Source organism: Leuciscus leuciscus (genome assembly GCF_965113295.1).
Source record: "Leuciscus leuciscus genome assembly, chromosome: 25".
Taxonomy (NCBI): Eukaryota; Metazoa; Chordata; class Actinopteri; order Cypriniformes; family Leuciscidae; genus Leuciscus; species Leuciscus leuciscus.
The window spans coordinates 26,962,401-26,981,617 of record NC_138724.1 but is presented as its reverse complement, the minus strand read 5'-3'; the positions used below and the strand labels follow the sequence as shown (position 1 = coordinate 26,981,617).

Below are 19,217 nucleotides of genomic sequence, written 5' to 3'. Positions count from 1 at the left end.
TGGGTTATGCACTAGTTATGTTACTAAAAAACCCTTTATAGCTCAGGTCTTTGAGGTGAGAAATAGTCTGTCCTGTTCAAGGTCTTTGCCCAGAATAACTAGTTGTTCATGAGCGGGAGAGAGAGAGAGAGAGAGAGATTGGACAGCCGTCCTCTGCTTCTGTGTTTCCATGTCACGCTGAGCGTCTAAACACAACTGCACACACACTCCGTCCCCATAGTGACCCTATGGCAACGGCACCCTCCACAGAAACGCCACACCACATGCTAACACATGCCTCGTCATGCCGCTAGCAGCCGGCCTGCATAAATGACACAATCTCGCCAAACACACACACCAACAAATGATTCGACAGAGAGAGAGAGAGAGAGAGAGAGAGAGAGAGATGGTCTGTCCAGCCCAGTCCAGCGTCCCCGAAACGTGCCGTTTGCTCTTTAAAACGCTCCTCCCTTAAAATACAAAAAACTATTTATTATTGTTACAAACAATTGCTATTATATTTCTCAGTGTTACACCATTAAAAAGTGCAGCTCACATTTCTCCAACTCTTTTCAGAGGAGAACAAGAGTCTCGTAATAAGACGGAAGGAAGCCATGAGAAAATAGAGCAGCATATTCACACACTTTGATTATTTTTAACATCAATGAAGATACACATTAATGCTGTAATACACGCACAGGCCAATCTCACTAAACCTGTCAGGAACACGTCTGGGTCGTATTTCACCGCAAAATCAGAAGAAAGAAATGGGAAATTATTTGAATTGCATAAAGAAAATAAAGCCTGTAAATAAAGCACAGATTCTCATTACCACAAATTAAACAATAATGATGCATTATTTAAATGTTAAAATATTAATGCATGGTGTGCAGCAGTGTTAAATGCACAGCTGTAATGTAACTAGAATTAATAAGAATTAACAGGATTTACAGAAATAAATACGTTAATGAAAATTTGGGGGGAAATGTGCTTAAATTTAAAATATTATTGCATTATATTTGATATATTTTACTATTTATATTTTTACTATATATATATATATATAATATTGATTATATAAATATATAATTTTAATTGTATCATTTAAACATCATGGTAGCTTTTTGTTGTACAGACTTTAATTATGCTTGTTTATATTTCAAATAAAAAATACTGTATTACAAAAAAAGTAAAATGTATTAGTTATTTATGGTAATGAGCATTTGGGTGTAAATGCTTAATAATTTAGTTAAAAAAAAATCTAAAAGGTCAAATTTATTAGCTATTTATGGTAATAGCATGAAAATAATCTCACAAAATTTTTGGTAACTCTCCTAATTGTCTTCATTTTCATTATGCAAAATATATATATTTTTTTTTTTCGTTTGATTTTGGGGATAAAGCAAGACCTGGACATGTTTCCGTGAGATTCGTCTTCATCTACCTCGGACACAGTCTCATATGCACACATACAGCGGGTAAAGGCAGTTTTTTCCCCGTTAACAGGAGGGTTTCAGTAGAAGATGAGCCCCTATCAGCACACACACACAAAGAAACACGTCACTAGAGCAAAGTGTGGCGAGAACTAACCGGGCGCAAAACTCTTTGCTTCTATATTTCACAGCAAATCTGGAAGAACAATTCTGATTGGTTTCTTCAAATGTCCTTTTTATGAAAAAAAAAGATGACATCAAGTTTGTGTGTGTGTGTGTGTGTGTGTGTGTGTGTGTATTTTTTTCCCCCCTTCAATCTTGATTTTCTTCCGAAAGTCCCAGAAGACCTGGAACGATCCCTCGAGGAAGTTGTTTTCTTTTCTCCGCCCTGGTGGTTAATGTTTTTAACGATAATTCGGTTGGATCTACGACACGTCACTCACAGCACACGGACGACAAGGGATCCCGAGAAAAAGAGGGACTTCACTACTATTGTGCCAGCGATAAAGAGAAACCACGGAGGAAAAAAAAGCAAAACAGACAAGAGTGGTGGAGTCCATTTGCTGTCTGTAAGTCTCCAGATGGCGTAAGATTTCAATGTCTGCGGCTTTCGGCTGAACCAATCGGAGATGTTTACTTAGAAGAAGAAGGAAGAGAGGATAGATTGAAAGAGAGATGGAAGGAACAAAGATAGGGAAAAGTTCAAGTGAGAAAGGCTTGGAGAGGTCAGGGATTTGGAGAAAAACAACTATAAACGGAGACGAGAAGAAACGAGTGTTAATGGAAAGAGGGCGTCTCTTTTCCCCTCATGGCTTTAATTACAGCGGCGCTCTCGCACGGGATGTCTGAGACCTGGAAAAATACAATTCCCAGAGTTCCTGCGACTTGATCCGTTTCAGCGGTGGCCAATTTAAAGGCTGCCAAATGAGCTCCCATGAGCCTCCGGGTCTAGACGTGGGGTTGGTTGAATGAGACGAGGTGATGCGTTCACACATCAGAAAGATGTCAGACCTCTCCAGCCTGAGGAACACGGGGGAACGATGGATAAAAAAAACAAAACAGGAAACATCATCCTGGTAACGTGTAGTCGCGGCACGAGCGCTCTCAGAGCATCTGTAAATGGCTTTGTTGGATTTCGCGACTATCCCAGAGTCCCGAACGGATGCTAATGCACAAAATATCAAAGAACCGTTTGTGTAATTAGCAAATTGGTGAATAAGCAGGCCTTTACACTACATGTTACCAGAGTAAATAGAGACGAAAGTGGAGGAGAGATTCAGAAGCTCAAAAGGTTAAAGGTTACAAGAGTGGATGGCTAAAAGTACCCGTGTTGTGCCGCCTGGCAGCAAGTTTGTCTTGTGCATAAGGACGGGGTTTCGGGTCAAAGGTCAGAAGGGGTTGGAGGGAATCGTGGGAGATGGAGAGGGCGAATCAGGCTTTGAGAGCGTGCCACTGCGCCACGTTTGTACGAGGCCGGCTCAACATGTCCTTCCAGTGCTTGACCTCGGCAGGACCGCTCTTCCATGACAAGTAGATCTGAGAGAGAGAGAGAGAGAACGAGATGCTGGTAAACAACAAATGAAGGACACAGCAGGGGTTCCCGCTCTTTTCAAAACAGTCTTTCCAGGTAGGGAATCGTAAAAAGGATTTAACGACTCGTTTCCAGTTCCTCTAAATGAAAAAGGTTCCTAAATGATTCCATTAATGAATCTTTTAGTGCTTTTGAAGAACCCTATTTTCACTGTTGACTCAGTATGAGCACTGGATCATGACTATAGCACAGCGTTCTGCAACAGTGAACCATTAAGAGACTCGAATGTCATGAAAATCAGTGTTTATCGGAAAAATAGAACCCAACCCTATTATAACTCAAGTATTATATATATATATATATATAGACACATATTGAGAGGCTACACACTCAATACTGTATGTACAAATCCAAAAAAGTTTATTTTTATCAAATCATCTTCAACAATGGCACTGGGAAGTCTAATTCATTTTAGTGAATCAGTTCATTTGGATAGTTAATTGAAAATGAACCGATCAACAAAACTGATTAATCGATTTCTGCGCTGCGATATTGAAGCAAAATATTTTGTTTAATCCTGCTGTTTATCACTATTTTTCTAATTAATTTATATACATTATTGTTTTCTAATTTTATTAATTGAATTTAGTGTAAATTTATCAAGTTTAATACTGTTACTGTTTAGACTGCCAAATAAATGCTGTTTTGATTGGAAAAATAAATATCAATTTGACTGTAGTATATTTTATGAACAATTTATGAATAATATATCAAGATTGATCACCCTCTTATTTAGCATATATGTAGTTTCTGTTATAACTCTTTCATACTAACATAGTAACACACACATGCATATATATATATATTGGTTACACTTTATTTTAAGGTGTCATTGTTACAGTGTAATTATATATTTAAGTACTGAGTAATATTAATTAACTACATGTACTTACTATAGGGTTAGGGTAGGATTAGGGTTTGGATGAGGGTTAGTTGCATGTAATTATACATAATTTACTCTTATTACTATGGTAAGTACATGTAACATATGTAACAAGGACACTGTAAAATAAAGTGTTAACACACATATATATATATATATATATATATATATATTATTTTAATTCTTTAAAATGTTCCTTTCTAAAGCATACTTTTGGATTGAATATACAAATTTTTGATATCAAAATGCAACAAGATTATCCTACTCAAATCTGTAATAAACGAGTTAGGTCGAAAGTAAACTAAAAGTAATAAGATTATTATTATAACCTAAAATCTAGTAGATTATGTTACTGACTACACTTGTTATATTAAATCAGAAGCGGATTATAATTTTTAAGTAATTTACCCAGCGCTGTTCATATATACACACACAATAGAAAGGATGTCACCTTTCCAATGACATCGTTGCGGCTCAGTCGATCCTTATCCATGACGGTGATGATGATGGTGGTCTCTCGGAGAACATGTGCGGGCACGTCGAAAGGGAAGGACTCGTTAAAAACGGGGTTCAGGCAGCGTTTGATGGTCACTGTCTTCTTCTTCTCCACTCGCTTGTCTTTGTGCATTAGCCATACTTTTACATAGGGGTCTACAACCAATCAGAGAACGAGAGTGCGTGAGTTATGCAAATGACACCATTCGATATTCATTCAACCCGTGTTTCTGTTATTATACGCGTGTCTGAGTACCTGAGGTTCCCCCGATGTCCATGGCTTTGAGGTTGCGAGCTTTAATGATGTTAACAGTGATGGTGTTGGCAGTGGGGTTATAACACAGAGACAACAGCAGATCGCCACGTCTTCCCTACAACACACACACACACACACACACACACAAACAGAACACATGTCTTAAAACAGGCTTGAAAGAGCTTTGAGAGTTACTAGATAGGATGATTTTCAGAAAATAATGTGTTACTCACACAAAAGCTTGGAATATAGTGGAATAGTCCTATGGTTCTTTACACATAGCAACAGACTGAATGCCGTACATGGGTCATGACCTGAATAACCATTTTATGCTGCTGTTAAAGGGATACTCCACTTTTTTTGGGAAATAGGCTCATTTTACAACTCCCCCAGAGTTAAACAGTTGAGTTTTACCATTTTCGAATCCATTCAGCCGAACTCCGGGTCTGGCGGTACCACTTTTAGCATAGCTTAGCATAGATCATTGAATCGGACAGGACCATTAGCATCTCTCTCAAAAAAATGACCAAAGAGTTTCGATATTTTTCCTATTTAAAACTTGACTCTTCTGTAGTTACATCGTGTACTAAGACCGACGGAAAATGTAAAGTTGCGATTTTCTAGGCTGATATGGCTAGGAACTATACTCTCATTCCTAATAATAATAATAATATTAATAATCAAGAAACTTTGCTGCCGTACCATGAGTCCAGCAGGCGTAATGATATGACGCAGCGCCTGAAAATAGTCGACCCTATAGTCTACCGAGCTGGGGACTATTTTCAGGCGCTGCGTCATATCATTACGCCTGCTGGACTCATGGTACGGCAGCAAAGTTTCTTGATTATTACGCAGGAATGAGAGTATAGTTCCTAGCCATATCAGCCTAGAAAATCGCAACTTTACATTTTCCGTCGGTCTTAGTACACTATGTAACTACAGAAGAGTCAAGTTTTAAATAGGAAAAATATCGAAACTCTTTGGTCATTTTTTTGAGAGAGATGCTAATGGTCCTGTCCGATTCAATGATCTATGCTAAGCTACGCTAAAAGTGGTACCGCCAGACCCGGAGATCGGCTGAATGGATTCGAAAACGGTAAAACTCAACTGTTTAACTCTGGGGGAGTTGTAAAATGAGCTTATTTCCAAAAAAAGTGGAGTATCTCTTTAAGGCCCGTTCACACCAAGAGCGTTAACTATAAAGATAACTATATTTGTGACGACAATATCGTTATAAGTGTGAGCGGCAGTTTGGTCGTCTGCCGCTTTAAATGCAGGAGCTCTAGATGTGAGGATGGATTCAATGAGGTTCATTCTCGCACGTCAAGCAGATTCGGTTGAGTTTCTGTTCACTGATCAATGTTTATATGTGAATTAAAGCCTAAATTCAATCTGTTCATCATATAAAGCGATGGAGTCTCTTCCGAAAATTTGGACTAAATCAGTTTTACGATCTCTTTATGAACTTTTCGAAGCGTCAAAGTGGTAGTTGCGTAGACTGTCAATGGAGGGACAGAAACCTCTCAGATTTCATCAAAAAGATCTTCATTTGCGTTCAAAGATGAACAAAAGTCTTACAGGTTTTGAACGACATGAGGGTGAGTGATTAATGACAGAATTAAAATTTTTGGGTGATCTATCCCTTTAAGAGTCCACATTGTCCATTGTACGGAAAGTCCACTCACGCTGCCATCACTGCAGGGTTTGAGATCCTTCCAGAACGACTTCAGCTGTCCGAGCTCCACTTTATTCAGAGGGATGGAGACCTCGCCGATCGGGTCGTTACGGCTGAACCGATCGTAATCCAGCACCTGGAGATACAGCGTTCGTTCCCGCACCTTCTCATACGGGAACCCTGAGGAGGTGTAAGAAGGGGAGGGTGAGATTCAGATTTACCCAAGACATACTTCATCCAAAAATCTAAACAAAATACTGTGCATAATGAAACCATTAACATTTTTGCACTGTGACAGTATTTTCCTGAGGATTCAGCATATTTCCCCTCAAATTCTCATTACCGTCACATAAAAAATGATAAAAAAAATTATTATAATGAGCCCTGACTCTTTACTTTTACAGGATTTTTTGTTGTTGTCATTTTCATTAGTCTCATGTTGATTCTCATTACATTCTAATTGATCAAATACAGTATTTTCATCAGTATTACAGTACATAATTACTATTTATTTGGCAGACACTTTCACCTTGCATTCGAGGTTCACATTTTATCAGTTCCTGGTAACTGAACCCATCATGACCTTAGTGTTGCAACTGCATCGCTCTACTGTTTGAGCCACAGAAATGATAATATAATAATGTATTGTGAAACTGAATAGATTTAATCTATAACTAAGATGTTTGGAAACATGGGTGATCCACAACTGACCTTCAAAAAGGAAGGTTTCGTTCCAGTGAGGGTTGAGATTTTTCCTCTTGACTTTGGTCTCGAGTTTGTGCTTTCTGTCGGGCAGTAAGTAGATTTTGACGAAGGGGTCGGAGGTCCCAGAGAAGTCTTTAGCGGGCAGGTCTTGACCTTTGAGTATCTTCACCGTCAGAGTCGTGTCTTGGAAGCTGTAGCCCAAGCTGAACTGAATCCGGCCCAGTTTCTCGCTCACTGGACCTTCGTCATCTTCCGACCCCGGAGACAACTAGAGAGAGAGCATGAGAGAGAATGTCGAATGTTGATTAAAATGGTAAATTTGGTATTGAATTGTGTGTGTAAATGAATAGGCTTGGACTTGGTGCTGGAAACCCAAAGCACAGGACAATAGAGACACCAGAATAAAAATATTCATGATTCTGAAGCTGAAAACAGAATTAATTTAGACGAATATCCTTGCACTCTGTCACTGACTAGATGTATTTAAAATAACGTAGGACACTTTTTACTGGTAACAAGACATTTGCCATTATCAGGACCCACAAATATTCCCCCATTGCATTATTATACATTATATTCAACATTATATATAGTAGTTTAATATAGTACTGACACTAAAACTCTGTAAACTTGAATTTTTTCTCACAAAGTAATTTTTATTTTGGGTGATATGCACAATACATACTGTTGCGTTTTTGTATTGTGACACGATATATTGTTACACCCCTATAAGCAACACTTTCAAAGCGTTGTTCAGACGTTCCTCTTCCTGTCTAAAGGGGCCGAACGAGCTGCAATGTGATTCAGACTTTACTTTTACGCCAGCAGTCAGAAAGACTACACTGATACAAATGATTAGTAAATAAGTAAATACAGAAAAAGTCATGTAAGAATTAAAAAACAAAGTAAATTCTACATTAGTTCTCAATTCAAGCGTGTAGAAATGAAAGCGTAAATATCAACGTTGTAAAATTAAGTAAAATGACTCAACTTTTCTGATACTGGTGTTCCCATCATGCACTGGGCCTTGAATAATTAATGATTTTGCACTGTTTTCCAGCTGTATTTACACTGTTTTATCATTGCTTTTGTTGTTAGGATTAGTAACTTGCCATTTTGTGACATTTGGAGTTCATTTTCTACTCAAAATGACACATTCAAACACAAAAACGATCCATCAGATGTTCCCGTCATTGTGTATTGTCTACCAAGTATTGCGGTCTCTGCGTTCACATGACTTAGATGTTTCTAAGTAAAGCATATACTTTAAAAGTGTGGTTTAATTCAATGTTATATTGTTTGACTGAATTATATTGTAAAGAAAACTTCAACTAAATAGATATTACTCAAACTTTTACTAGCCAAGTTAAAATTACTTATTTTCTTTGTTTCTTTCATTTAAAGCGTAACTCTCGCCAAAATTGAACCCAGGCTCTTTTTGTTAATCTACCCGAGTCAAACTTTCATGTAAAGGCATAATTAGAATAGAAACGCCACTTTTAAGATTGACCGTATTTTCGTTTTAGGTCAAACTTTTGAATGGGAGTGAATGGGGCACTTCTATGATAACATCAAAAATCACTATTTTTAAAACACTAAGAAGGCTCGACACAACATGAAACTGTGCTGGAAGTATCACCAGGGGCTCTACACATGAACTCCAGCATTGACTACAGTGTTTGTGTACACAGAGTTTACTAAAAAGAAAGGTTTTGTACGACTCACTTTATCAGTTAGTGTTTCCGGTGGCTGGAATTTTGTCAGTCAAAAGTAGTCGATCTCCGAATGCAACGTAACATGAGGAGAGTAAAGATGGAAATCTCCTAAAGCTTGTTTCCATGTAAATTCACGGATAATTTTTAATCTAAGTTATCATGCTTTTCATTGAAATTACAAGTTCATGACATTTCCTCATGTGGAGTCAGTTCATTACGTTGCATTCGGAGATCGACTACTTTTGACTGACAAAATTCCAGCCACCGGAAACACTAACAGAGAAAGTGAGTCGGACAAAACCTTTCTTTTTAGTAAACTCTGTGTACACAAACACTGTAGTCAATGCTGGAGTTCATGTGTAGAGCCTCTGGTGAGACTTCCAGCACAGTTTCATGTTGTGTCGAGCCTTCTTAGTGTTTTAAAAATAGTGATTTTGATGCTATCACTGTAGTGCCCCATTCACTCCCATTCAAAAGGCATTTTGACCGAAAACGAAAATACGGTCAATCTTAAAAGTGGCGTTTCCATTCTAATTATGCCTTTACACTAAAGTTTGACTCGGGTAGATTAACAAAAAGAGCCTAGGTTCAATTTTGGCGAGAGTTACCCTTTAACTTAGTTAAGTAGAGTTTACTTAATTCCATATGTGAAATTTACTTGCCAAAGAAAAATTAAGTACTTTTTACACAGTTTTTTTCAGTGTATGCAGGACCAGGAACTCTACATGCAAACACACTGTCCTACCATCACCATGTCTCCAGTGAGCGAGTTGGCAAGGTCAGACACTGAAGAATGTCCGTCGGCATCTGGCGGCTGACCCTTAGGACTGTTAGCCGGCTTATTCCCCATATTCCTACTGCGGGGGGAGAGACACACACAGAGAAACACGGGTTACTAAAAATACCAGCGATGAGTGACTTGCCCTGCGATTCTTTCTCTTTGCCACAGAATCAAACCCCAGATGACCTTTTGACCTCTATGAGCGTTGACTCGTGTTATTCTGACCGGTTTCGTCACACATTTTAGAAACAGACAAGAATATGCAGAAGACAAATTAATAACAAGCATGAGAATGATTTTTACTTTCGATCACTTGAACACAATAAAATAAAGCCACAACAGAGAGATATAAAAGAAAAACCACATAGTTCAAGCTTTTACACATTTCCTGTTATAAAACATAAAAACATTGTGAGACAAAATGTTACCTCAGATTATAACACAGCCAAAAGACACCATAAACGGGCCAATATTCAGGGTTATTAAATATTTCAGCAAACACATAAAGCTGTCAATTCATCACGCCACGGTGCGGTCCGTTTCGTTTTCCAGAGGTTGGTGTCCGAAGTCAGATTTGTGCGGCTGGCCTGGACTGGAAAATTGACTTAATATGGGAATGATATGGGTTCAGTACAAGAGAAGCCGATTTACAGGCATTTGTAGCGTAATGCTTATTACCACAGACTTCATTTTGGACTTAAAATAAAATGCTTATAGCCACAGATAATCATTTTGACTTGAAATAAAATGTTTATTGCCACAGAAAATAATTGTGATTGTAATTGTGACTCATTGCTCAGCTAAAATAAAAAAATAAATAAAATAAATAAAATAAATAAAATAAATAAAATAAATAAAATAAATAAAATAAATAAAATAAATAAAATAAATAAAATAAATAAAATAAATAAAATAAATAAAATAAAATAAAGTTTAATGCCTTAGGAAATAATGTTGACTCATGGCTCCATTTAACATAAAATAAATAGCATATTGCCACAAAAAAATTATTTAAAATAATTTACAAATAAATAAATGTTTATTGCCAATAATTTTTGACTGATTGCTTCATAAAAAAAATAAAATGTAATAAAATAAAATAAAATAACAACTCAACTGTTTGTAAAATAAAGTAATAAATAAAGTGAAATAAAGGTTTAATGCCACAGAAAATAATTCTAAATCAATGCTCCATAAAAAAAATAAAAAAAATGTATTGCCATAGAAAATAATTTTGATTCACTGCTCGTTTGAAGTTAAAAAAAAATAAAAAAATAAAAAAAATAAAAAATAATAATAAATAAAATAAATAATTTTAAACAAAAGTTATTAACAAAATAATTAAAATAATAAAAATATAAAAATATTTTGAGTCATCTGTCCATTAAAAAAAAAAAAAAAAAAAAAAATTGGTATTGCCACAGAAAATAATTGACTCATCATTCCATGTAAAACATTTAGAAATAAATTCAGCTTAAGGAATAAAATAAAATAAAATAAAATAAAATAAAATAAAATAAAATAAAATAAAATAAAATAAAATAAAATAAAATAAAATAAAATAAAATAAAATAAAATAAAATAAAATAAAATAAAATTGGGGTTTAAAAGCAGAAAGAAAGCTCATATTTTTGTCAAGAGTTCTAAATTATCCAGGAACACATATAGGCAGATAATATGTGTTCATGACACTGAAATAAAATAAATAAATGTCTGTGATAAGTGACATTATGCCACAAATGCTGTCGATCGAGTATAACATGTACTAAACCCCTAAATATAACTTTAATGTTTGACTAATCTACTGAACTAGTTGACAGGACAAAACTAAACCAGAGCAGGGGCCAAAAGAGCAGAGAGAGAGAGAGAGAGAGAGGGAGAGAGAGAGAGAGACAGACAGAGGAGGTGAAAAGGACAAATGCAGACATCTGAATGAAACTGAGTGTTCAGATACAAACCGAGAGACAGAAAGACTGAAAGAAGAGACGCACACAAGACAACTACAGGATGAACACAGAAAAGCGATGAAGGCGGCACACGGATACAGACGTAACTGAGACACGGGAACAGCTGGAGGGAGAAAGAGAGACGAAAGACAGCGTAAGAGGAAAAGAGGAGACGCTTTCTGTGATGGAAAGGCAGAAGATTATTCGCATGACTGGAGAGTCAAACAAAACCATGAGAGAGACGTCAACCAAACCAGCACAGCTGCAGGAGAAAGAGAGAGAGAGAGCGAGAGAAGACAAGAAACCCTGGAGTCAGTCAGAGAGAAAGGAGAGTTAAACGAAAGCACATACAGAGATTAGTTCTACAGAAAAGAAACGAAGGAAAAAGAAAGACAAAGAGACCAGGAAGGAAGCGTTTTGTTTCCGGAGAGAGGTGAAGCTTTGAAGAGAGAGAGAGAGAGAGAGAAAATGAGCGCTGGAAAGACAAAAGAGAGAGAAGGAGTAAACAAATAGTGTAAAGGAACACAGCAAATGGCACATACAGTCGAACACAGAACAGGAGGGGAATAAAAGAGAGACATCGGCAGATCAGACTGTCTTTAGACTGGCAGGGAAAGGGTTCATAAGGGTTCAGCGTTTACTCGCCCTCATGTCCTTCCAAACCTGTAGGACTTTCTTTCTTCTCTGGGACAAAAGAGAAGATATTTAGAAAAATGTTCCAATTCCAGTAGATAATCTAAACGGTATTTATAATGAAAGTGGATGGTGACCAAAGCGGTCGAGCTCCGAAAAGGGGCTTGAAAGCACCAAAAATGAAGTTCATACGACTTTTGTAGTCTTCGGAAATCATATGATAACTTTTTCTGAGGGAAAAGTCTGACATTTAAATAGTTATTCGCTGTTAATCGTCTCACATATAGGCGGAAATGCAAAATATGAAATAAAATAATAATAATAATAATAATAATGTTCACTGGAAATCTTCACATTCAGCCAAAATTACACTAGAAAATTACAACAAAAAATAAGATAAATAAAATATACATTATTATTATAAAATAAATTAAAAACACTAAATTTAAAATTTAAATATAGAATAAAAATTTCTTTTAACTGAAAATATTTTCATTTCAGAATTGGAAAATAAAATAAAACGATGAAATTTAAATAACTATTAACTAACTATCTTTTTGCAGGCAGCCAGACATGCACTATGAAAATAAAAGAATATAAAACACTAAAATATATTCATATACAGACAAAAGTACACCAGAAATATAAAATATTCAATAAAAAAAAAAAAACCTGAAATTTAAAATTTATAATGATAAAGTGGACCACAAAAATACAATTAAATAACAAAATTATATAAAATACTGAAATTTAAAATGCTATTCGCTGAAAGCTTATCGCATAAAGCCAGAAGTGGACCATAAAAATAAAAGAAAACAATTGAATGAGAATATTGTTTCATACTGCCAGATTTGCAACATAAAATAAAAGTTTTTGTGTTTTTGTTTTCTTTTTTGGAGCATTGTGCTGTTTCAGGTTCAGTTTTCAGTCCCACAGAAAACACCACGAGGGTGAGTAGACGAGTATGATCATATTTCATATTCCCGGCTGAATCCGCACCAGTCTAAGGAGAGCTGCAGAGGTCCGGGAGGACGGATCTGACTCGGGCGGGAGGTTTACGCTCAAACCATGAAGCGTCTGTCTGTCAACACATCTGTTTCGGGAAAACATCCGCTCAGTGCTGTCACTTTACTTCAAGATTAATTCACTCAAAAGCCGCCACGAACATCATGGCCGAGTTGTTGAAGACACACAGACGTATAGTCGTAGCGGAGACGAGAACACATCGAGCAGGCAAAGCAACACAAACACACACACACACACACACACACACACACACACACACACACACACACACACACACACACACACACACACACGGACAGACGGACAGACACGAGGTTAGCTCGGGAGGGGAGAGAGACAGGGCTGTAAAATCCTCATCAATATTCAGGGGAGGTGTCAGTCATTGGTTAATTGTGAACTGAATGCAGCTCTGATTGGCTGAATCTGTTAATGAGTTAGTGTCCTTGTTAGTTCAACCCTATTGAACCCACACACATTCAGCTGCCATGAAAAATGAGAACAGATGGAGAAATGATAATGACAGAAAGTGAAATTCAGGGTCTGAAAGCCAGTTTAAAGTTTAAACCCTCTAATAAAGATGCTTTTTTAACGTTTGACTTTTCTTTTAGTGTGTTTCTGTTTGTGACTCGAAACCGATGACATTAATAACTGTGTTTACAAATGCTTTAGAAGCCTTGAAAGCTGAAACTCACGATTATGCTAATGAGCGTTACATTTCTGACACACGCTTGAGCTGTTCGGCCAATCACAACGCACTGGGTCAGCTGGCCAATCAGAGCACTCTGAGCTCTTCAGAAGGAGGGGCTTAATAGAAATCAGTGCATTTCAGACAGACTGGTGATGGAGGCGCTGCAATAATGTACAGTATGTGGAGAATAATGTGTTTAAAGCATGTTAACCTATTCTAATACACCCAATAAACGACTTAATGAACTTTTAAAACAGCATCATATCTCATAAGAAAAATTTCAAAAGCAGTTTCTAATAATCATTGTAGTAATAGTTTGACTATGAGAGCTCATATTTTCAGGAGGTAAAAAACAAGTGCTTTCCATATTGGAAAAGAATCAATAATGGACGATTTATCCATAAAATATAGAACTATCATTATTTATCACATTACTAAATGTCCGAATGTTAAAAAGAACAATATTAAAAAGAGACAAATTCCCGTCCACCAAAGAAAGCAACAGGTGAAGCCTGAAGACTTTCTGTTGGAATCAGTAACGCGTGAACATCCACAAGAGAAGGATGATGTTTTCTAGATACTCTTGAAAATGAAGCCCCTGGATGAGATCGGGACGGGTTCAGCGGAGAGCGAGAACAGGTGAAATGAGGACAGAGAAAAGAGAAAGAACACAATGAGCATCTTTCTCTCTCTGTATCTCTCCGTCTGTCCTTCGCTATCGATCGAGGGCAGATAAAGGAGACGTAGAGCTTCTCCGAGGCCTGAATTATTCATTGACTGTAGACGTGCGACTCGCCTGCAGGTTATTCAGGAGTTCGGCTCAGTAACCTGTTTAACTTTAGCTGTCATCCAACATGTCAACAGAAATATCATCTTCATAAATCTTTTAACAGAACAGGACGCTTTATAAAACCGATACACCTTTGAAGTTGTTGTGAAATAGCAGAACATACTATATTATTCAAATAAAAAAGTTTAATGTCATTTTTTATTAATACTGTACAAGTAAGTATTGAACACTTTTGGCTTATATCACATTAAGTAATTAAAAGTTATGCTTATATTATATAAAATATTTTATAAAATGCTTACTAAAAGTATTGAACACTTTTGTCTTATGTAATGTTTATATTGTTGCTGTTTTATGAAAGCAATGTGCAGATAGGCTTATGTTTATTTTAGTTTCTAAAATTTTATATTTAATTAAAACATATATTTTAACTTTTATTTTTTATTTTTAAATAATTAAATATTAAGTTATTAAAATGTATACAAATTAATAAATAATGTATTTATTTTATATAATATTTACTAATCCTTTTGTTTTATATCATGTCAATTTTGTTGCCGTTTTATAAAAGCATTAAGCAAATGTTTATTATATCGCTCAAATTAAATATTTAATTAAAATATGTTTTAATTGTAATTTTATTTAAAAATAATTAAATGTGAAGTAATTAAAAAGTATACAAATAAGATAAAATAATGAATTAAATAAAATGTTATTGCATTAATAACATTAAAAGTATTGCATTTTTTGCCTTATATCATGTTGATATTATTGCCATTTTATAAAAGCAATAAGTAGATGTGCATTCTAGTTGCTAAAATTAATTATTTAATATATTTTAAGTTAAAAAACTTTTTAAATACTTTAAAATTAAGTAATTCCAATGTAATAAAATTTAATTGAATAATGAATTAAATAAAACACTTATTTAAGAAATAATCTGATGTGTTTATTTTAGTAGCTAAAATTAAAGCAAATTAAAAAAGAAAGTTTTTGAATACATTTTACTTTAAATAATTCATATTAAATAATGATTATTATTATTATTAATTAAAAATGACTTAATAATAATTTATTAAAGAAAATAAAATATTTATTTTATATAACATTTAGTAAAATTATTTAAAATTATTTTTTAAATTATTTTGCCATCTTCCCTACATTTTGTTTTTTGTGCTTATATTTCCTGATTCACTCGTCAAGCATTCACATCTGCATTCTTGACTATATTCTGGCCATAATGGGGTTTAACCCTTTGCGCTGTACCTAACAACACTCCTTCACCATGGTAACGACACTCCTTCACCATGGTAACAACACTCCTTCACCATGGTAACAACACTCCTTCACCATGGTAACAACACTCCATCACCATGGTAAAAACACTGTAACTTGCGACTTTAAGTGGCAAACACTGTGTTTGAGTAAAGCTCATGGATGTAGGACAGCACGAGGAGAAATAAGACAGAGAGAAACAGATGATTTCTCTTGAACTGATGTGTATAAACATCTCCCACACATGGAGTAGATGTTTTACATTTATGAATAATGTATTTATGATTATTAAGGGCGCTGATGAGATGCAGACGGCAGCCTGCAGGTGTGTGGCGTCACCAGTAGGGGGCGCACAGAGCCCAAATTCCCCCTGACATCTGGAATGTGCTCTTCCAAGCGCTCTCACCTCGAAAGTGGGCTGTTGGCATGGCAACCGAGGGGTGGTGAGAGTGTATGTGTGTGTGTGTGAGGGATGGAGGGGCAGCAAACGGGAGACCATATAGTGCACAGACAGCAGACGAGGAGAAGGATATATGACAGGTACAGGTGAGCGCCTCGCTAACACACACGCATGGACGTACATGACAAACACACACACACACACATTCAGAGGCGGGCTGGAGGCGGGTCGCTTTGGGGTTCACCGTGACCTGTTATACTATCCTGCGTTTACCTGCCCCGGGAACCAACGCACGCCCCTCGCTGACCCGTCCAGGCTGGAGAGGGAGACCGCGCTCCCCTCTATACAGATCCCGTCAGAAACACACAACACACCATCATGCCATCGCATGCACACACACACACACACACACACACACATCCACACAGCGTACTAGAGATGATTACATAACCAACCCACGATGCACAGCGGCATGAGCGTTTCACAGAAACTCATTACTTCATGCATGTGTGAGATGCAATGAGCCTTTCGAGAGAAAAGTCAAAGCCTGTCCAGTACACACACACACACACACACACACACACACACACACACACACACACACACACACACTGCTGTTAGCTCATTCACTTCATTCAAAGCGTTTCATAATTTCTTGGACAGCAGCCCTCCACACTATAAACACACACACACACACACACACACACACACACACACACACACACACACACACACACACACACACACACACACACACACACACACACACACACACACACAGATCTAATATGTGCTCGAGCACAGCAGAACAGCTCAATTAAAATCTGATGCTCCTGGGCAAAGACACACCATGTTTCCAATAAAAATCCCTAAAGGAATAGTTCAGCCACAAATAAAAATCATCCACGCACTCTTTCTCTCTATTGTGGACTGTGACGGAGACGTTTAGCAGAACGTCCAAGCTGCACGTTTGCTATTTCTGTGCTCTTTACAGGACATCCAGACTTAAAGAGAGAAACTCACTCAAATATAATGTCCACTACAGAGGACAAGTCTATTCCTGGGTCCCAGGAGGATTACTGTATATTTTAGTAGTCTATATATATGTCTAGTGGGAAGAAGTGTAATATATACATATATATATATATAAAGGGTTTGAAATGAACTTTTTCACCAATTTGGCCGAATGTTTAAGTTACCGGCCATTCAGAACTTCTGCTAGCCAATAGAAATGAACCAGATTAACTATGTCACAGCTTTTAAATCTACGCTATTGCTTCAATGCAAGTGTTCAAGCGCGGCGTTATTTGTTGCGTAGTGACGTGTGTGTTCAAGTAGCTTGAGCCAGAAATACACTGTATTTAATAGATCACGATGACTCACGAGTTGAGTATTTGCATTACACTTCTTCCCGCTACACATACATTAATAAACAGTTCAAAACAAGACTAAAAAGTGTGTAAAAAATAAAATACAGAAAAATACTGTATACTCAAATATGATCATGTTTGTTTTGTTATATAAATTGAATTCCAAGTAAAAAAATATCATTTGTTCATAGTTTACATTTTGGGGTGAACTATCCCTTTAATTCACACATAAACATACACACATATGTGACCCTGGACCACAAAACCAGTCACATGGGTCCATTTTTTGAAATTGAGATTTGTACATAATCTGAAAGCTGAATTAATAAGCTTTCCATTGATGTGTGGTTTGTTATGATAGGACAATATTTGGTTGAGATACAACTATTGAAAATCTGGAATCTGAGGGTGCAAAAAAAATCGAAACATTGAGAAAATCTCCTTTAAAGTTGTTCATTTATGTTCACGATTGAGCTGCATTCACTCACAAAAATAAATGTTTTATATATTTACGGTAGGACATGTTCAAAATATTTTCATGGAACATGATCTTTACTTAATATCCTAATGATTTTTGGCATAAAAGAAAAATCTGTAATTTTGACCCATACAATGTATTGTTGGCTATTGCTACAAATATACACATGCAACTTATGACTGGTTTTGTGATCCAGGATCACTCTGGGAAGCATCACTATTACTGGTCATACTGGCCACTCTTTAAGCCCTAACAGGACAGGCGTTACACTTCAGCACACAACGGCTCCTGCTCCCGACAGGAATGATTCCTCAAACTATGTGTTTTGTTGAGGTGTGACATTACCCAAATCCCAAGTTTAATCCCAAATCCCATTACAAATCCCAAAGTCTTCCACTGAATGACTGACAGCCTAGCTCTGGCGCTGTGGTTGAGAGCGACCGACTGCAGGCCATGCGAATCATGAAATGCTACAAGGCTTTTTTGCGAAGTCAGCATGTTAAAACTCGCTGCGTCCAAACAAACCCCGTTCCCTTCGCTTCATCCGCCCTTTCATTAATACACCTGCTTTTAAACACACACTGCGCTCTCTCTTTATCTGCAGCTAATTACAGAAGATTACCCACTCGAGTGGAGAGCTAGAAGGCGACACACACACACACACACACACACACACACACACACACACACACACACACACACACACACACACACACACACTCGCGGTGTCAGCACCACGGACAGCTCCATTATTCTGCAGGAGTTTGACCCTCAGATCTTCTACTCGTCTCAAGCGCTCACGCTCACGGCTAGATGTTGTTCTCGACTCCCACTGATCATACATCACACTGATGACAGACATGCTTATGTGGAGGAATTGAGCATTCAGAATCTATAACACACACAACAATAAGGATAAATCGATAAATAACATTCAATGAAAACATTGAGCTTTATATAAATATATATGATTAGTTAAAAATCTATATGTAAATATGTAATAAAATATTAATATAAATAATATATTAATAACATACTATATATACACATATATGTATATTAGTAATATTTTTTATTATTTTATTAATATATAATATA

At 36.5% G+C, this 19,217-nt stretch overlaps 1 protein-coding gene across 3 annotated transcripts in view; it reads right to left on the bottom strand.

Annotated features, from left to right (window-relative positions):
• Positions 1-763: 763 nt before the first annotated feature.
• The window catches only part of syt7a (synaptotagmin VIIa), a 135,676-nt gene continuing 117,222 nt past the window's right edge, over positions 764-19,217 (bottom strand). For all 3 annotated transcript variants that reach the window (XM_082159113.1, XM_082159112.1, XM_082159114.1), the window contains 6 exons: positions 9,478-9,589; positions 7,024-7,285; positions 6,323-6,492; positions 4,638-4,752; positions 4,338-4,537; positions 764-2,948 (listed from right to left, as the gene is read on the bottom strand). In XM_082159113.1, the coding sequence (XP_082015239.1) occupies positions 2,844-2,948; positions 4,338-4,537; positions 4,638-4,752; positions 6,323-6,492; positions 7,024-7,285; positions 9,478-9,589 (964 nt within the window). In that variant the 3' untranslated portion in view covers positions 764-2,843. The remainder of the gene's footprint in view (positions 2,949-4,337; positions 4,538-4,637; positions 4,753-6,322; positions 6,493-7,023; positions 7,286-9,477; positions 9,590-19,217) is intronic.